Here is a 19,826-nt window from a genome sequence, read left to right on the forward strand (position 1 = left end):
TCCCAAGTAGCTGGGATAACAGGTGCTTGCCACCACACCCGGCTAATTTTTTTTATATTTTTGGTAGAGATGAGATTTCACCATGTTGGCCAGGCTGGTCTCAAACTCCTGACCTCAAGTGATCCGTCAGCCTGGGCCTCCCAAAGTACTGGGATTACAGGCATAAACCACCACGCCCAACTTTTTTTTTTTGAGACAGGATCTTGTTTTGTCATTCAGCCTGCAGTGTAGCGGCATGATTATAGCTCACTGCAGCTTCAACCTCCTGGGCTCAAGTGATCCTCTACCTCAGCCTCTGAAGTAGCTGGGACTACAGGGGTACGCCAACATGCCCAGCTAATTTTTAAATTTTTATTTTAAAGATGGGAGTCTCACTATGTTGACAGGGCTGGTCTTGAACTCCCGGCCTCAGGTGATGCTCCGTCCTCAGCCTCCCAAAGTGTTGGGATCACAGGCGTGAGGCACCCCAGTGGCCAGAAAACAAGCATGGTAAACACCAAGTAACATCTTAAGAGCGCCTGCTATTGGAGGTGGGTGCATTAACGGAGCTCTCGAACCCCTGTCTGCTCTGGGTTTACAATCTACATGGATAACCAAATGCGCTCCAGGAAGTTACACAGCACTAAAAATACATTTGCATTCATATTACACTTCACAGGTCACAAAAATCTTTCATATGACTTATCTCCTGTGATCCTCACAACAGCCCCCTGTTTATAGAGAGCATCAGAAAGGATGAGTGATGTTAAGGGTCACGCAGACAAGCAATGGCCGAATTACTAGCCTCCGAAGGACTGTCACCAGACTGGTCACCGTGGAGTACCAAGTAGTGCTGCTGCATAAAGGCAACACTGAGAGATGAAGCCCCTTTCTCCAGCATCTGTGTGGGTGGAGGGCCAGGGATCCTGTCTGTTACACACATTGAACAAACTCAAGTTTTGCCATCCACTGGGCGTCCTGCAGCACAGCGGTGTGGGCACATCTCCAGGACCTCTCCCTACGGGGTATGCCCCTCATCTTGTGGGGATCGGTGCTCCTTCCAGGCCTCTCAGTACGGACTGAGTTGGGTACCCTGTCTGCGTCCCCGGGCCGGGCTCGCAGCCAATGACTCCGCTCGGCCTAGGGAGGCGGCCGAGAGCCCATCGGGCTCCTCCTTCTCTCTAGTCTCTATGGCGGAAGTGAGTTGTCCCAGCCGAAACACCACAGCGTTCTCGGTGGTGGGTTGAATGGACTCGTCCACATAAGGGGGATCATCATCACCATCAAATCTTAAAATCCAAGACATAACCACGAAAAGAGCAGCCCCCAGATAGAGAGCAACACATAACTATTTTTGTGTGCTCCTGTGACTACGCGGATCATGTGGGCGGCTATATGCATGCGAGGACCCGGCTAGCCGGGTACGTGCCCCCTCCGGTGCCACGGGGTCCGGTGAGCCTCCCGGCGCGCGGGGGGCGGTGCGGCTTCCGGTCCCGGCTCGGCCTCCGACCCAGGTGGTCTGGAACCTGCCGGGAGAGTGTTGGCATCTCAGAGGCTGGTTGCGGACGGGGGTTGGGGGAGGTGGGAGCTGTTTTAACCGTCTCCCCCCTCTCCTGTGCCGGCGTGGGCATCCCCTGGGGCGGCGGAACGGGGGCCCTCCTCCAGCTTCCGAGTCCAGCCAGCCTGGGCGCGGGGCGCCGCCCCCGAGACACCCGAGGAGTCCGCTCTTCCCTGATTACGTGGACGGTGGAGGTTTGCTCGTAGTGGCGGCCGGGGGTGCGGGACCCGGGCGGGAATTCCTTCCTGCGTCCGTCCCGAGTCTCTTGATATGAAGCCAAGTAAGCTTTCTGGTTTTGCTTTTAGCCGGCCTCTTGTGGTTCAGCGCCGCGCGGAGGTTGACGCGTACCTGCGGAGGTCGCATCTGGGCGTGAGGAGGAGGAGGAGGAAGGGCATGAGCCGAGCTTGAGGAATCTGTGTTCCAAACTCTACACTCAAGGTGGGAATTGGCGCACTCTGTGCTCCGACCAGGCTTGAGAAGGCGGCTGTTAACCTCTGCAACTCGGGGGGACCAGAGGGACGAGACTTGCCAGACCCTACTCTGGTGGGCCCTGCTGCTCACTGCTCACTGTGTGGTACAGGGGACAACAAGGTTTTCACAGACCAAATGTGGCTGCTGTGGGAAGGAGAGTGGGGTTGGTCAGGACTGACTTCTTGGAGGAGTGGATTCTAAAATAGCACGTAGAGTGAGGGAGGAGCCCAGGCTTGGGGCACAAGTGAGATGTATGGCTTGTATGAACGATTGAGGGGGACACAAGAGGGAGAAGTCGTGGAAGAAAGGGAGCCAGACCAGAGCCAGGAGTCTCCAGATGGGAAGAAGACTGCTGGATGGAGTGGAACTGGAGGGCAAAACGAGCAAGAGAGCCCTTCTCATTCTTGATCCAAGCATGTAGAAGAAACTAATCTAGCAGCCCCTGGAAGGACCTGGAATTCCTGGGTTGGGATGAATTGAGCAGTTGTTTTGTACAAAGTACTAGGAATTACCATTATAGTGATGAATGGAATATAGTCTCTGTCCTATAAGCAGAATATAGGAATTGTCTGCCTAGTGGTAGAAACAAAAACAAAACGTGATGGTACAGGTAGACGCGAGCTGATCGCCAGGTGAGAGGCAGAGCTGGCCTGATCTCTGCGCAGTCCGCAGACTGTTGCCCTGTATCCTGTGCTGAGCAACAGTTTAAAAGGGGGCAGACACAAACTGAAATATATTTTTTATTTTCACCGTCTGTCAACCAGATGAGTGAAATACACTTAGAAGAGAGCTGCCAGGATTCCATGCAGATAAGATGTGATGTGGAACAGGCATGATTTTGAGGACTGGGGACCTTCAGCCTGTAGAAAGGGTGAGGGGGTGGTGGAACAGCTGCCCCTAAATAAAAACTCACTTGTGGAAAAGAGGTGAGACTTTATGTGACTTTGGGTACCAAAACTAAAACTAAAAGTAGTTTGAAGCACTAAGAGACAGATTCTTTTTTTTGTTTGTTTGTTTTTATTTTTTGAGACGGAGTCTCGCTCTGTCGCCCAGGCTGGAGTGCAGTGGCGCGATCTCGGCTCACTGCAAGCTCCGCCTCCCGGGTTCACGCCATTCTCCTGCCTCAGCCTCCCGAGTAGCTGGGACTACAGGCGCCCACAACCGCGCCCGGCTAGTTTTTTGTATTTTTAGTAGAGACGGGGTTTCACCGTGGTCTCGATCTCCTGACCTTGTGATCCGCCCGCCTCGGCCTCCCAAAGTGCTGGGATTACAGGCGTGAGCCACCGCGCCCGGCCGAGACAGATTCTTCAGTAGAAAGAATAACTGGACTGGGTGCGGTAATCCCAGCACTTTGGGAGGCCGAGGCAGGTGGATGTCTTGAGCTCAGGAGTTCGAGACCAGCCTGGGTAACATGGCGAAACCCTTTCTCTACCAAAAATACAAAAAATTAGCCAGGTGTGGTGGTGTGCACCTGTGTTCCCAGCTGCTGGAGAGGCTGGGATGGGAGCCTGGGAGGCGGAAGTTGAAATGAGCAGAGATTGTGCCACTGTACTCCAGCCTGGGTGATGGAGTGAGACCCCATCTCATGAATAAAATAAATAAATCAGAATAACTGAATAGAACTTCCTGAACATTGAGTGGTTGTTGTGAGAGCTAGTGAATTCCCTGTCAGGGGAAGTTTGCAAGCTGAATACTCTGAGTTATAAGGAACTTGAAGTTCCCTCTCCCTCTGGGCATGTATTTAGTTATTTACTATGTTCTGGTTCTCAAGTCTCTTGTCTCTCCTTCCCACTCCCTCTACCACTACTGTTGTATAGCCTTGCGTCATCTCTTGGCAATAACAATGTACTAATGAATACTTAGTGGATGTTTACTACTTGTCAGATACTGCTTTTAGTGTTTTATACATGCTAACTCATTCAGCCCTCAACCCTTTCAAGGTAGCCATTATTATCTCTTTTGTATATATGGCAGATAGGTGTTAAGTAACTTGCCCAAGATCATGAGCATGGAGCAAGTGGCAGACCTGGAGTTCCAGTCCATGTTGTATGACTTTCAAGTCATCGTTTTTAACCACTATTCTACTGTATTTTACATGTGTTACCTTAATTCTCACTGCTATTCCCGTTTACAGATAAGAAGTTCAGAGAGGTTGAGTGATTTGCTTAAAGTCACAGAGCAAGATGTAGATGAGGTGAGATTCAAACCCAGGACTCTAGGGCATGAAAAACCCCCACACCTGATTATGTTGCCTCCTGTAACTACATCTACTGTAGTGGTCTTTAACTGACTTCCCTGCCCAGCCTTTGTGCCTTAAATCCACAAGTTTTTACTCTGGAGTCTGTGGATGTGGGTGTCCCTAGAAATAGGTGAGATTTGGTATGTGTGTGTGTGTCATGTTTTTAAAGCCCAGCCTTCATGGCTTCATTGACTTCTCTGAGTAGTTTGTGACCCCAATACAGTTTAGAGCCATTCTTTGCCCTTTAGCCAGAGGTACTTTTCTTTTTTTTTGAGTTTATTACTTTGTTATTTATTTATTTATTTATTTATTTTTGAGACAGGGTCTCACTTTGTCACTCAGGCTGGAGCACAGTGGCATGATCTCAGCTCAGTGCAGCCTCAGCCTCCCATGTTTAAGTTATCCTCCTGCCTCAGCCCCTCAAGTGGCTGGGACTACAGGCGCCTGCCACCAGGCCCAGCTAATTTTTTGTATTTTTGGTAGAGATGGGGTTTTATCATGTTGCCCAGGCTGGTCTTGAACTTTTGGCTCAAGTGATTTGCCTCAGCCTCCCAAATTGCTGGGATTAATGTGAGCCACCACACCTGGCCCAGAGGTACTTTTCTGATGCACAGATTTGATCTTGGCACAGTGCGCTGCTCTTAGGACAGAGTTCAAATGCCTTAACCTGTTCATTCAAGGTCCGAGGAAATCAAACTCGTCTTTCTGTACTTCTTACTCCCACCCTGTACTCTCTCCATGGTGATAATGTTTAGTTGCCTGCTTTTCCTTCATTCTGTCAGCCTGAGGGCAGGGGCCGTGCTTGCCTTTGATGTCTAGTACCTGACAAAGGTTGCACAGTGAGCATCTGCTGTAAACTACACTGAAGGTTGTAAAATGGAATCCCGGCCTGTTGTTTGGACTGGTAACTTTGAAGCTCTTGCGCTTTCTGATCCTGAGAGTTGATAATTCTCTGATAGTCTGTGCTGCCAAAATGCAGAGAAGGGCCAGTGGAGGCAGAGGCCGAGCTGAGCCTAGAAGGAAGTGAACAGATAACATGTGGACTATTCTTGTCAGCATTCTGACCTGGGCTCCTCTTGCAGGGTGGCCCTTGGGTAGGGTGAAGATCCCTTGTCTTTATCCTTGTTCCCCACCTTGGTGTGGGTTACTGGGTGCAGGATGAACTGTCGCTCGGAGGTGCTGGAGGTGTCGGTGGAGGGGCGACAGGTGGAGGAAGCCATGCTGGCTGTGCTGCACACGGTGCTCCTGCACCGCAGCACGGGCAAGTTCCACTACAAGAAGGAGGGCACCTACTCCATTGGCACCGTGGGCACCCAGGATGTTGACTGTGACTTCATCGACTTCACTTACGTGCGCGTCTCTTCTGAGGAACTGGATCGTGCCCTGCGCAAGGTTGTCGGGGAGTTCAAGGTAAGGGTGTGGCACAGCGGATGGCGGGGCCTAGGGTGCCCTCCACCCCAGCTTGCTGTTGAACCAGCCTCTTCTTCCTGAGTGTGTGAATCGGGTTCTTTCAGGTTCTGAGAAACAGGCGTGTTGAGAGCTCCTCTTCAGGGGAGGGCGTGTGTGCGCGCGCGAACGGTGGTGAGGGAGGGAGACACTCATAAATGTGCTTGGGGGAGAAGGAAGAACAGGAAGCTGAGAAGTGTTGGTGGCCAGGCCCCCTGGGGCCATCCTTGCTTCTGTGGTCTTGACCTTCTCTCTGGCTACAGCTTTCTCTGCTTCTGTTTCCACTTTTCCTTTCCCACATGAAACTCCCCCAGAGGGTGGCTTGCTTGGCTCAGGTGGCTGCCATCCACAGATCTGTTTTGGCGGTGTGGCATTGTGTGCCTGGGTGGAAGAAAGATGTGGAAGGGACATGGCTGGCTGCTGCTGTTGGTCACCTCAGGAGGTGGAAGTGGTAGTGTGGTTTCTCCTCTGGTCTTTGTTCAGAGTCACAGTGTTTGACCATTTCACTGAGTGGGTACTTTTAAATTTTAAAGTAGCGAAGATAATTTTTCTTTTTTCCTTTTTTTTTTGAGACACAATCTCACTGTGTCACCCCAGTCTTGAACTCCTGGGCTTGAGCAGTCCTCCCACTGCAGCCTTCCAAGCAGCTGGGACCACAGGTGTACACCACTACCACCACACCCGGCTAATTTTCGACGATTTTTTTTTTGCCAGGCCTGGTGGCTACACCTGTGGTCTCAGCACTTTGGGAGGCTAAGGTGGCCAGATTGCTTGAGCCCAGGAGCTCAAGACCAGCCCCGGAAACATGGCGAAACTCCGTCTCCACAAAAAATACAAAAATTAGTGGGACGTAGTGGCACATGCCTGTAGTCCCAGGTGCTTGAGCAGCTGACGCGGGAGGATTGCTTGAGCTTAGGAGTTCGAGACTGCAGTGAGCCATGATCACGCTACTGTACTCCAGCATGGGTGACAGAGCAAGACCCTGTCTCCAAAAAAAAAGAATTTTTTTTTTTTTTTTGAGACAGGGTCTTGCTCTGTTGCCCAGGCTGGGGTGCAGTGGCCGGATCTCAGCTCACTGCAAGCTCCGCCTCCCGGGTTTAGACCATTCTTCTGCCTCAGCCTCCCGAGTAGCTGGGACTACAGGCGCCCGCCACCTCGCCCGGCTAGTTTTTTGTATTTTTTAGTAGAGACGTGATGGGGTGTCACTGTGTTTCCCAGGCTGATCTTGAACTCCAGGCTGGTCTTGAACTACTGGCATGAGCCTAAAGGCATCTGCTCTGGGGTTAGAACACAGGGGAGCTGTGTGTCTGACTTTCATTCCATAAGTACTTGCAGAGCCCTTCACTGTGTTGAGTACTGTGTGCTCGTTGCAGGGGATTGCCCAGTGTCAGGCGAAAGCTGTCCTTCATTGTCCCGCCAAACCCAGAAAGGGCAAGTTCATCAGCGGTTTCCCAGTCACCCTCAAGAGCAGCAGCAGCTCTCAGCTCTCTGTCCTCCAGGTGTCCGTAAGAGGCAGGTGGAGCAGAGTGGTGAAGAGCATAGGCTTTGGAGCCGCACTCTACCACCCAGCAAGTGTGTGACCTTCGGCTAGTGGTTCCACTCAAAATTGGAATAGTAATCCTACCTGCCTCAAAGGGTGTGTGCACTGCAAGGACTGAATAAGTCAGATATGCCCAGTGTTTGGAACAGAACCTGGCACACAGTAAACATTAGAGATACTCATTCAAGGTTACTTGACCTTGGTTTGTCAGTGAAGGAGAGCCTCTTCCCTGATGAGTGTGGTTCAGGATTTCAGGCATCCTTACCCTCTGGGTTGGCATTAACTCAGATGGAAAGGAGCTTCAGGGTCCTGGCTGCCCTAGGAAGAGGAGTATGGGACCACCCACACCCATGGGGTGGCAAGGGCAGAATCATTGGACTGGATGGTCCTGTTTGCTTCTCAGGGAAGAAGAGGGAGAAGCACCAGGTCTAGTCTGTCCTTCAACTTCCCTTCCCCATTCTGTTGCTTGGTTTCCCTCTTTTTGAGCAAGGATCACTGGGCTCTACAGTTCCCTCTTCCTGCGCTCATAAAAGAGACTGTGAACTGGGCGCAGTGGCTTGCAACTGTAATCCCAGCACTTTGGGAGGCTGAGGCAGGAGGATTGCTTGAGCCCAGGAGTTCGAGACCAGCCTGGATAATGTAACAATACCCCATCTCTAACAAAATAAAAAAAATTAAAAATTAGCCAAGTGTGCCTGTAGTATCAGCTACTCAGGAGGCTAACATGGGAGGATCGCTTGAGCCCAGGATTCCGAGGCTGCAGTGAACCATGATTGCTCCACTGCCCTCCAGCCTGGGTGACAGAGTAAGACTCAGTCTCTTTAAAAAATATCGAAAGAATTATGTTTAATTGGCAGTGGAGAAGACAAATAGTTTACAGGAGAAGAGGGAGATGTTGATGAGGGGATTAGAACATTTTGAAGGATATGGGCTAAAGGGGTGGTGTGGAAGGAGAAGGCCCTTAATGCAATGTAAAGGTGAAAAGCAAGGATTTAGAAATCAGACAATCCAGATTCAAACCCTGGTCCAGCCATCCATAGGCATGTGACTCTTGCAAGTTACCTTACTTCTGTAAGCCTCATCGTGCCTTGGTGAAAGCTCATGGGGTTGTTGGGAGGAGCCAGTGGAATTGTGTATGTTAAGTTCCTGGCACAGAATGTGTGCCTGCAGACCAGTAGTTATTCCTGTAATATCAGTTCTTCACCAAGCTGGAGGAATTGGGCTTGGAGACGGATTTTGTTGGTTTGCTTGAACTACATAATTTCAGGTTGGCAGTTTGCTGTGTCACTTCACCCAAATCGTTTACCGTCTCCCAGTCTTGTTTCCTTGCCGTCCCTGGATGATTACTAGAGCTAAGAGAGCATAATTCCCTGGGGTGTGGGAAGCAGGCCCTCACAGGTGGGAACTCAGAGGCCTTGGCATGCTCATTCGTTCCCTTCTTCCCCAGGATGCGCTGCGCAACTCTGGTGGTGATGGGCTGGGGCAGATGTCCTTGGAGTTCTACCAGAAGAAGAAGTCTCGCTGGCCTTTCTCAGACGAGTGCATTCCATGGGAAGTGTGGACGGTCAAGGTACATGTGGTAGCCCTGGCCACGGAGCAGGAGCGGCAGATCTGCCGGGAGAAGGTGGGTGAGAAACTCTGCGAGAAGATCATCAACATCGTGGAGGTGATGAATCGGCATGAGTACTTGCCCAAGATGCCCACACAGTCGGAGGTGGATAACGTGTTTGACACAGGCTTGCGGGACGTGCAGCCCTACCTCTACAAGATCTCCTTCCAGATCACTGATGCCCTGGGCACCTCGGTCACCACCACTATGCGCAGGCTCATCAAAGACACCCTTGCCCTCTGAGCCTCGCCGGATCCCTGGGAGCTCCTTGATGGCTCCCAGACCTTGGCTTTTGGGGATTGTACTATTGGGCCTTTGGCTCTGCTGCCTGCTTGGGGTTGTTGGTGAGACTTGGAAGGGGCAGCCCCCGCTGGCTTCTTGGTTTTGTGGTTGCCAGCCTTTGGTCATCCTTTTAATCTTTGCTGACAGTTCAGTCCTGTCTGTACTGTGTCTCCATAGCCCTGGTGTGGTCCCCCTTCTTTCTCCACTGTACAGAAGAGCCACCACTGGGATGGGGAATAAAGTTGAGAACGTGAGTTTGGGCTGAGCCATCTCTCCCTTTTCTTGTTTCTGCCCTGATGTGTTAACACTTTCTGGCATTCCTCTGAGGACACAGGTGTGTGTGGAGGGCATTGCTCCAAGATGAGAGGGGTGGGTGGATGGGATTAAAGATGTATTAAAATGGACAGATTTTGCACTTGACTGGCTATTCACACAAAGCAGGTGTTACCCAGATGTGGCCATAGCCAATCCCATGAATGAAGGTGCATGGTAGGGTGAGGGTCTGTTGCTTTTGGATGTGACTGAGCTGCTCCTCCCTTTCCCGCCCACCAATCAACTCCCTATTTCAACACTTCCAAACTCACTTTCCTCTTTTTTTTTTTTTTTTTTGTAAACTTTTGTTTTGCAGATTATTTTATCACCCAGGTATTAAGCCTAGTACCCATTAGTTATTTTTCTGATCCTCTCCCTCTTCCTACCCTCCAGAAAGCCCCAGTGGCGTTGTTCCCCTCTGTGTGTCCATGTGTTCTCGTCATGTAGCTCCCACTTACAAGTGAGAACATGTAACATGTGAGAACATGTTGGTTTTCTGTTCCCGTGTTATCTCCACCTTTTCTAAGGAAGCTATGACATCCCTGGCCTTTATGTTGTCTGGTCTTGCTTCACCGTGGCCCCAGAGAGTACCTTCTCTGTCTTCATAGAGCACACAGATCCCCATGTGCACCAGAAAGGTCATTTGATGTGGGTCATGTCTGGAGACAGATTGGCCAACTTGAGACAGTCTGGTATCTGGTGACACTTCTTCCAGCTTGGGCTGGTCATTGCCTCCATCACTCACATTCATTTCTACACTCGCATACTCAAGCCCCCATTGTGTGCTATGCTCTCATCGATACAGTCCATGCTTTACAATGCTTTTTGGCTGCTTCTGGGCCAGTTCTAACCAGACTAAATGAGGTGTGTGTAGGGAGGGATGCTAAGGGAGAAATGGGGTGGGAGTGGGGTATCTCGTCCATGGTCCTGGAGCAGTGTAGGTAGTCAGGATGACCAGGAAGTGTTTGCACTTGGAATGCGCTTTTCCCATTCCAAGTTACCCTTGGCCATGTGATGTTTCTACTCTTGATCTCTGGGTCATCAGAGAGTTGGAGGACTCAGGAGGGGGGTTTATAGTTGAAGAAGGCCAATTTCTAGCAAGTCCTTGATAGCATATGACACCCCACTTGGCCTGCTGCAGTCTGGGGACTCTTCTTGTTTTTCTACCAGACGACCATCAGCTAATCTAATCCCTTCTGAGGGGACTGGTACAGGTGTTGGCTGGCAGTGACTTTATTTTTTAAAAGAGGACTCAAGGCTTGCTACAGAATTTGCAACAGAATTGTACAAGAATTGCTACAGGTCCCGCTACAGACCTGGCAGGAGGGTTTTGCTTCTCTGTCCGCTTTTCCAGTCTCTCTGCTTTTCTGCAGCTGAACTCTGCTTCACTCTCCCACCCTGGCTTGGCTGTGGGACACCTAGCTGGCAATGGGCCACCCTGGTAGACAGGACAGTAATATTCCCCTCCCTTATGACATTGCGATTTTCTGAAGTGGGGGACTGATTTATCCGGAGTCAGGACTGGAGTCCTGGTGGATCAAATCTGTGCTCTCCCATTGGTCTGTAAATGTGACTCTCCTTGGCCTATGGGGCCTGAGAAAAGGAGTGGAGGTGGGCCTTGAATTCCCCATGCTCTGCTCTGCTCTGCTGTACCTGAATGTCCCCCTGCTGTGGAGTGTGCAGGAGGCGTTGGCCTGCTTGTCCAGCTCCAGGAGGCTTCTGAAGGGGATGATGGACGAGGAAGGGTGGGACTCACTCTTATGGCTGCTCATGTGCCTCCTGGCTCAGCAGCCACCTGGGCCCCCTAGCACCATAGAACTTTGGTCTCGGGACAAAAAACTCAAGAATGGGGACAATCACCTTTGTCTTGTGTCCTGCTCAGAGGGGCAGCACCCCAGCCTGCAGCTGGGATGGGGTCTGAGGATCTTCTCAGGGCTCTGCCTAGGTGTACCTCTTGGCCCACTTTACGAAGGGGAGGGACTCTTGGGGACATGGCTTCTGGTTTTGGCTGACTGGACTCGCATGGGGGTGCCTGTGGGCCTTGGGGATGAAAAGAAATACGATGGGCCCAGAGTCTGGGCCTGTGGAGAAAGGGCCGTAGCCACAACGGCTGGAGCTCTTTGTCTAGGAAGTGCCCGAGCGCTCTGTGCAAGGGGTAGGGGCGTAGGACGCCTGGGGTCCGCCCCTTGGTTCCCTCCCCCCGACGCAGCCTCCGGCCCGCCCGCCAGTCTGGGCTCCCGCACATCTGGCGATCCCGCCACATCTGGGCAGCCGGCGCTGGAGCATGAACGGCTCTCAGGCGGGCGCGGCGGCTCAGGCCGCCTGGCTGAGCTCCTGCTGTAACCAGTCGGGGTCGCCGCCAGAGCCCCCCGAGGGGCCGCTCGCGGTGCAGGCGGCGGTGCTCGGCGTGCTGTCCCTGCTGGTGCTTTGCGGGGTCCTGTTCCTGGGCGGCGGCCTCCTCCTCCGCGCCCAGGGCCTGACAGCGCTGCTGGCCCGCGAGCAGCGCGCGTCCCGCGAGCCCGAGCCCGGCAGTGCCAGCGGAGAGGACGGCGACGACGACGACGACTCCTAGGCGCCCAGCTGCGCTCGGAGGTCGCGGCCTCCAGGCGGCCCCTGACTCCCAGCGGTCCGGAGCATGCCCGACGGCTGCTGCGGTCGCAATCCCTTACCCGAAGCGGCGCGCCTCGCACAGGTGAGAGGGAGGGTAGCGGGAGTGTGGGCGCGAGGGTCCGGGGGGCTACAGTAGCTTCCTTACTGAGGAGGCTTCTTGGGGCGCAGCAAGGCACCTGTCTGGGGAATGGGCTCTTCAGCGACTCCGGTTCCCACCTCTGTAAGTCCACGGCCGGCCGGTGGGGCTGCAGCCACCCAGGTGTGCGGAATCAGGAGGAGGCCGCCCCGCCCGGGATTGTGTCTCCTGCAGCTCCGGCCCCCTCCTCCCATCTTAAATGTTCCAGCATTAAGCTTTTTTTCTAGGAACAGAGGCTGCTGTGTAACTGTGGGGTGGTTGTGGAGGCAGGAGGATGACAGAGGAGGGAGTCTAGAGGCCACAGTGTGCTTTGGGGGCTTCTTCCTTAGCCCCCACCCTCAACCCCACGGTCTGCATCTGCCCCGGCCCCTATAGGTCCTAGGCCCAACTCTGCGGGCCCCAGCACTGCCCACTCCACGGGGCTGAGGAGATAGGCAGACAGCACCAGCCTTTGGCCTCAGCTGCCTGAAACCTTTTCCCTGGAAGGGGGCTTGTGGGAGATTCCTTTTCTGGCCTCCCTCTTGAGACAGGGAGAGGAGTGTGGTCATGTTTGAGGGCAGAGCCAGGGGCCTGGGTGGCCCTGGGGAATGGGGAGGTGTGTGGAAGGCCCTTCTCTGGACCCTGCTCAGGTCGTGGGGGCGGGGGTGAGGGGGTGAGGGGTGGGGGAGTAGATGTAGCCCAGACAAAGAGCTTTGTGTGGTGTGTGTTGCGGGGTGTGGATGGCAGGGTTCCTGACAGCTGGGGGGCCTCAGAAGCGCTGCTCCAGGAAGTAGGGCTGAGGACTCCCAGCTGTGGGGGCTCTGTCTGGGTGTCTCGCTCTGTCTTTCCAAGGACAGGAGCCATCTGGAGGGAAGGGCCTGGGTGGCCTGAGGACAAGGTAACTACAGGCGAAAGCCACCTGGGACAGCCACAGGGACTGGAGAGGCCTTCTCTGTTCCTTCCCTCTGTTCAGCTTTGCACCTAGGAGCCCCTGGGGGTTTCTGTGGGTGGAAGTGTTTGTTTGTCAGGGGTGACTTTGGCCTCTCTTGCCCCCTCCCCGATTCTGGAGCCCCTGCCCTGCTTATCTGGGGTAGGGCAGGGTCCCAGTTTCTATTCGAGAAAGGAGTCAGGCTGGGTGCCTGTGAGGGGCAGGGGGAGGATGCGGGCAGGTGCAGCTAAGCAGCTGCGAAGCTGACGACGACGTGTGATCCCTGCCCAGCAGCCCAGGATTTGGCGCTAATCCTGGGCAGCGGCGCCACACTGGCCTTGCTGAGCCAGGGACTTCTCACCTCAGGGTCCCCTCCTATCCCCTACCCTGCCCCCTAGGAGGGAGGGTTGTCCAGCGCCCTGAGGGGTGTGTGTGGTGTGTCTGTTACTGCACCTGGCACAAGCAGGGGGTTGGGCCCAGGGGACATCACCCCCCTCCCTTTGCTGGGGGAGAGGGTGGGAACTTCCTCTCTTGATTATACCTCGTTTCACCCAGCTGCCTTGCCTGTCACCCTCTGGCCCCACACTCCTCTCCTTTCCCAGCTGGGAGAGAGGGTCTCCAGATCACTGGGAACCCCTTCCTTTTATACGTGGGGAAGCTCAGAGAACAGTAAGTGACATGCTCACATTAATGACAGAGCTGGAAGCAGACCCTGGCCCTGATTCCAAGTTCAAGCCCCATTCTGGCGCTTGGGGGCCCCTCTTGCTCTGTCCTCTTCCCTTCCCTGCTTTCTCATCACTCTTGAGATGCTGGTGCAAAACACGGCCTCTCTTCATACATTTGCGAATCAGGGATGGACCCCCAAACCCCTGTGTCACTGCCCCCTTCCCATCCCGCTTCCCTGGGGCCCTGCCTACCTTCTTGCTGTGGGGAGCAGTCTTCCAGATGCCGGCAGCAGCTCCTCAGCCAGCTGGGCTCAGCTTTCCTGGCCTGAACCTGAGGGGGGATGGGCTTAGAGGGTCAGCTGGAATAAACATCCGTGGAAAAAAAATCCCAGCGGTCAGAGCTGAGGGATCAGGGCCGAAGGCTGATGACCTTCCGTTTGGCCTTTGGGCTCAAGTTCCCGTGGTGTGAGGGTGTAGAGTGATTTGGTGTTAGGAAGGGCTGTGCCCCCAGCATCATCGTGTCTGCTCACACCCAGGACAGGGCTGGGGCAGGGGTGTAGAGGTGGGGGCAAAGGCTTTCTTCATCCAACTTCCTCCTGTTGCTGTTTCTGAGCCTAGTGCTTGGAGGGCAGGGTGTGGGGTGTGCCTGGGACCTCAGTGTTCCTACGGGAAAGGACTGAGATGTTTGCCGTGGAACTCTGACCCTGGTCAAGGCTGTCAGGCTGAGTGGGCAGGAAAGAATGTGGAAAATTGGGAAGTGGGTGCTGCTGTTACCCCATCAGGCTCCAGCTGGGAGTGAGAGGTGGGGGATGGGTGCAGGTCTGAGTGCCAGGGAGAGAAGCCAGGCACCTGGACTCCTAGCCAGCTCACTTAGCCTGCACTGTCCATAGGGGAAGGGCTGGAGCGGCTGATGGGTTCAGATCTTGCCCTAACCTTCCTCCAGCCCCTGAGATTTTCCCTAAGCTGGGAAAGGCTGTGAGGTTTATGGAGTCCATTCCTCAGTCTCCACATAGTGCAGCTCCCTCTCCAACAAAGACACGGGGGTGGCTCTCTCTACAGATTCCTGAGCCCCGCATCATCTGCCAACCAGAGAGCTCTCCTGCTGCTGCTCTGGGGGTCCCCTGCCACCTTCAGCCCATTCTTGCTGCAGATGAAAGACTGGGAGATACCTGGCTTATGGTGAGACTTCAACCTGGGATCCTTGCACCCAGCCACTGCCTCTGAACTGCTCCACTGGACCTCCGGAAGTGCTCAGTGTGGGCCTGGACTTGGGAGACTTGCACTCCCAGCCCACTTGGGACCTGCTGCATGTCCTGGGCACTGACGTGGTCACACATCCTGGACGCCTGGTGCAGCAGGTGCTGGCTGTGCCCCCTGCCTTCTGGCCTCTGAGGACATGAGTGCAGCACTTGTCCTGTCAGGTGTGAGGCAGCAATGGTCTGACAGTGACTGGCCCCTGCTGCAAGTCAGTGCCTCCCATTTGCAGGCCTGCAGTGCCCCCACAATCCAGGAATGCTGCATCACTTTCTGTGGCCTGTTATTAAATATGCTGGTAATGCAAGCTTCAGGTCTACAGTCTATGTCTCCAGCCCTTGACTCTAGGAATTAATTGTTTGTTCCCCAACTCTCCTCCAGTTTTACCTGTTTCTAGCAGATATAGCAACCCCAGCCCCTGTCCCCTGGCCTCTCCTCAGTGGTGGCTTTTCCCCTTGCACCCTCAGATCCACATCTTCCCAGGGTGGGTGTGAAGTGGGGCAGAAAGCCACCCTCACGCCAGCACTCGGCTGCAGCCCTGTGGCCAGTGTGGGCAAGAGCACCGCTTCATTCAACCAGTCACTGTTGGGGTCTGTTTCATCAGAGTCCAGCCTGAGCCTTGGCTTTGAGATGAGAGTGGGTTTCGTGAGCATGTGCATGGAATTCTAGATTGCAAAACCTTCCTAAACCTCAGTCTTTTTGTTTATAAAATGTAGGTGACAATATCATAGGTTTGTCATTGATCAAATTGGTAACATGCTTATTTATTGAAAAAAGTCTTTCTGCCTAGTAATCATCCTGTGGCATAATTATTTTCCCTGAACCTGACCATCCCTAGAGAGGAGAGAAGAGAAGAGGAGAAAAGAGAAGAGAAGAGGAGAGGAGAGAAGAGGTATAGAACCAACCCTCTATTCCTGGGAACACTCATTTTATTCTCTTTTCCATGAGTATTTACTGAGTGACTGCTCCGTGCCAGGCATACTCTGGGACGTGGGGATGAGGAAATAAACAAGACAGGGCTGGGTGCGATGGCTCACACCTGTAATCCCAACACTGTGGGAGGCCGAGGCGGGTGGATCATGAGGTCAGGAGTTTGAGACCAGCCTGACCAACATGGTGAAACCCCATCTCTACTAAGAATACAAAAATTAGTTGGGTGTGGTGGTGCGTGCCTATAATGGGGAGAATTGCTTGAATCCAGGAGGCAGAGGTTGCAGTGAGCTGAGATCCTGCCACTGAACTCCAGCCTGGGTAACAGAGCAAGACTCCATCTCAAAACAACAACAACAAAAAAACCCACACACACACACACACAAAACAAGACAGAAACCCTGCCCCTGAAGAGCTCACAGTCCAGTAAAGAGTGGTGCTTACAAAACTGAAGTTAAAATAGACAATGAAAAGAGCCCAGAGTGACAGAGCCGAGAGCAGAGAGTGAGAGCTCTGCTGGGATTAGCAAAGCACAACTCACAGAGGAGGTGGCATCACCACTGGGCATTCGCCTGGGCAAGAAGGGGGCAAGAGCATTTCAGGCAGAGATTTGGAGGTGTGAAGCAGCAAGCTTCAGAAGCAGGGGGGCTGGGGCAGGGTGGGTGAGGGAGGTGTGACCAGGGTGGTGGGTAGGGCCAGCCTGGGCAGGAGTTGGAGCTTACCCCAGGAGCAGTGAGGTGTCTGGAGGGTTTCATGCGGGAAGTGACATGTTAAGATCTGGATCTTAAAGAACTTGGCGGTAAGTTTGTGGTGGCTAGAAGTAGAAAGGAGGCAAGGAGGCTGTTGTCAAAACCCAGAAAAAAATGATGATAGTCGCCTGGACCAGAGGTAAGAAGAGGGACAGGCCTGGGACACCAGCTGTGGTCACTGGTTGGATGTGAGGGATGAGGGAGGGAGAGGAGGGGAGGACGATGTTCTGGTTTCTGGCCTGAATACTGTGTGTGCGATGGTGCCACCCACTGAGAGGATGTGTTATCAGTTAGAACTTTTTTGGTCTGAATTTATAGAAAACCCAAACTATATTTGGTTCAGGCAGAAGGGAGTATATTGGCCCATGTAACTGAAAAGTCTAGGGGTGGTTCTGGACGCAGGCCCAGCATGATTCAGGGCTCCATGGTGGGAGCAGGCCTCAGTTTCCCCTCTTCCTATAGCTCTGCTTGCCTGTGTCGGCTTCTGGCAGTAGAGCCTGGTGGTTGAAAGCAAGGACTCTGGAGTCACGTGGTCTGGATTTGAATTCTGGCACCGTAGTTATTAGCTGCATGGCCTGACAAGGCCCTGAACCTCTCTGTGGCTCAATTCCCTCCTCTTTAGGTTGGGAAAAAATAGGGCCTAGCTGGTGCCATGTTTTGTTAGGATAAAGTGAGATCCACACATGTAGGGTGCTTGGCACATACCTGACACCAAGGAAATGCACTGCGAGTGTTGATGGTGTGTGTTCCCGGCCTCCACGTGAGGCAGGGCGTTGGCTTGAAGCCTCTCAGGTTCAAACCTATCAGGAAAAACGGAGGTCTTCTCCCATGTCACTTGGGCCAAACCCCGGGGTTTGCTGCTGTTGGGCCTGTTTGTGCTAACCCTGAAACAGTACTGTGCTGAAAGTATGGAATGTTCTAGACTTTGGTAACATGCTGTACTTGGGTTGGGGTAGAGGTGGAGGGAACACCACAGACTGCAGGGTCCAAAGCAGAGGGGGCTGTCTGTGCACCAAATCTGGGCCTGTTCCATCCTGGGGTGAACAGATGCTGGGTGGCCATGAGATAACTCATGTCCGCTGCCGATGGGGCCATGGGCAGACGGGCAGCAGACGAACTCAGCTGTGGCTCCTTGAGTTGGAGGGGAGCTGTCAGGTGGACAATGAGTGTATAGGACTGGAATTCAGCAGAGAGTTCTGAGCCCTGATGCTGCTGGAGGTGGAAAGTGAAGCTGCAGGAATGCATCAGAATGAGGCGAGGAGGCAGGGGATGGAAGATGCAGCCCTAGTGGGCCACCACGTAAAGACAGGGGAAGACAAGGAGTGCTCAGGGATAAGGGAGGGAGCCCGAGGAGTGGACTCTCTTGGCAGTTGAGGAAGAGAGGATTTCGGAAACTGAGGGGTTGGACAGGGGCCTCCGTACCCTGAGCAGTTCTGGGGTGCTGGGAGGGGACCTGAAGCCTGGAACCTTGGAAGGAAGAAGTGGGGAAGCCTTCCGCCCAGCTGAGCTGCTCCCAGCACTACCCCTCAGGCTCTGAAAAACGCTCCACACAGAGGAAGATGGTGGTGCAGTTGCCTCTGGTCTGCAAGCCCACTGCAGGGTGAGGAACAGACTTATTAGAATATACTCCTTCATGCTGTGTGAATGCTTTCCCAGGCACTTGTCTCACCTAGGCATAATAAGACAATAAAAAAATAAAACAAACACACAAAAAGGATCTTCATCCTGCTCCACAGCTGCCAGGCTGCCCTTCCCAGCCGCAGCTGACTTCCGTGAGGCTTCTGTGAGTCCTGCCAAGAGGCCAAGGCTGCAGCTGCATGCCCACACCCACCACTCCTCTGGGTGTTCACCTGCCCCGGCTCAGAGCTGTGGCCCCTCTGAGATCCCTCCTTGAGAGGCTGTGCTTTATGGCCATGCCTTCTACTCTTTCAACCTGCTCACTCCCACATTGTCACTCTGGTCCCTTGACCTCTTTCACCTCTGCTTCCTCCCTGACCCTCAGCCCCTTCCCAGCTGCCCCACTTCCAGTGTAGATTGCCTGGTGCATTACCTCAGTCACTCTCTTGCCCATGTCCTAACTTCACTCCATCCACAGAACCGTCCCGGTGAAACCTCATCCCTGGATGACTGCAACTCTCTATCCTTTGGACTTTTACCCAGGCTGCTGGGTGCCCCCAAAGAGTATCACACCCTTGAGCAGACTGATGGCGCTGAGAATGGTCACCGGGTCCCGCTGCCTGGCCCTCGCTGCAGCCAGCTGTCTCCCCTGCTGCATGACTGCAAGCCTTCCCCACTCTTTCAAACCTGACCCTCCCACCTCCCAACTCTGCTCAGATGCCCTCTCCTCCTCCTACTTCCCACGGAAAATAAGTGGGCAGAGGAGGGCTGGGCCTCCGCCTCTGCAGCCCCTCCACCCCGGTGCTGAGCCGCCCTGCTTCCTCCTCAACTCAATTCTTCAGTTGCTCCTCTGTTGGCTGTCGCGTCCAAGCACACTCCGGTTTCTGCCACCTTAAAATAGCGCTCTTTGCACCCACTGCCGCCTCCGGTTACTATCCTATGTCTCACTTGTCTTTACAGCCAAACTTCTCCAAAGAGTTACCCACGCTTGCCGTCCCCACTTCCTTGCCTCCTGTTTATGTCTCCATCCTCTTCATCCTGGCCTCCACCCCAGCTAAGCTGACGGCCAGGTCTTCAGATCCCCTGGGTGGTTGCTCCAGAGGCTGCTCTCCCGGCCACGTCTGCTGTGGCTGGCCCCTTCTCGCAGCTCTCCTCCTCCTGTGGCAGTTCCCGAAGAAGATCGGTGCCATCAACAGGAGAGGATGAGACTGTGGGCTCCAGAAGAACACTGCTGGGGCTTCCCCCTGGGTCTGCCACTTGCTGTGTGAGTTAAATCCTCTTCATCCTTAGGAAAATGAGATAGTGATCATACCCACTTGGCAACACTCAAACAAGATGAAGGGCAGCTTAGTGTCTGGACACTGGGGCTCTGGAGCGCCTGCCAGGTTGAATCCAGGCTCCCTCAGTTCCTAGGCCTGCCCTTGGGGCATCTCCCCTCTCTCCTTGAGAGTCTTGTACCAAGGTTTCCTCTTTCCTCTCTCAAAACCAAGTTCCTCCAGGCTGTCTCCTAGATCTTCCCCTG

General features: G+C 53.7%; 2 protein-coding genes across 9 annotated transcripts; both read left to right on the forward strand.

Annotated features, from left to right (window-relative positions):
* The first annotated feature begins 1,185 nt into the window (after positions 1-1,185).
* ATG101 (autophagy related 101) lies at positions 1,186-9,378 on the forward strand. 8 transcript variants are annotated; one of them, XM_045365304.2, is made up of 5 exons: positions 1,465-1,731; positions 1,843-1,975; positions 4,143-4,202; positions 5,330-5,657; positions 8,681-9,378. In XM_045365304.2, the coding sequence occupies exons 4-5, from the start codon at positions 5,406-5,408 to the stop codon at positions 9,083-9,085; spliced, it is 657 nt and encodes a 218-aa protein (XP_045221239.1). In that variant the 5' UTR covers positions 1,465-1,731; positions 1,843-1,975; positions 4,143-4,202; positions 5,330-5,405; the 3' UTR covers positions 9,086-9,378. The 8 variants fall into 8 exon arrangements, with proteins under 8 accessions (XP_015286438.1, XP_045221239.1, XP_073863026.1 ...); XM_074006925.1 differs by having other exon boundaries at positions 1,465-1,518; XM_015430952.3 differs by lacking the exons at positions 1,465-1,731; positions 4,143-4,202 and adding an exon at positions 1,186-1,431.
* A 2,314-nt stretch (positions 9,379-11,692) lies between these two features.
* SMIM41 (small integral membrane protein 41) lies at positions 11,693-15,315 on the forward strand. The gene is made up of 2 exons (XM_045365305.2): positions 11,693-12,128; positions 14,814-15,315. Exon 1 carries the CDS (start codon positions 11,721-11,723, stop codon positions 12,006-12,008), a length of 288 nt encoding a protein of 95 aa, XP_045221240.1. The 5' UTR covers positions 11,693-11,720; the 3' UTR covers positions 12,009-12,128; positions 14,814-15,315.
* The last annotated feature ends 4,511 nt before the right edge of the window (positions 15,316-19,826 follow it).

This window comes from Macaca fascicularis, chromosome 11 (assembly GCF_037993035.2).
Source record: "Macaca fascicularis isolate 582-1 chromosome 11, T2T-MFA8v1.1".
Classification (NCBI taxonomy): domain Eukaryota; kingdom Metazoa; phylum Chordata; class Mammalia; order Primates; family Cercopithecidae; genus Macaca; species Macaca fascicularis.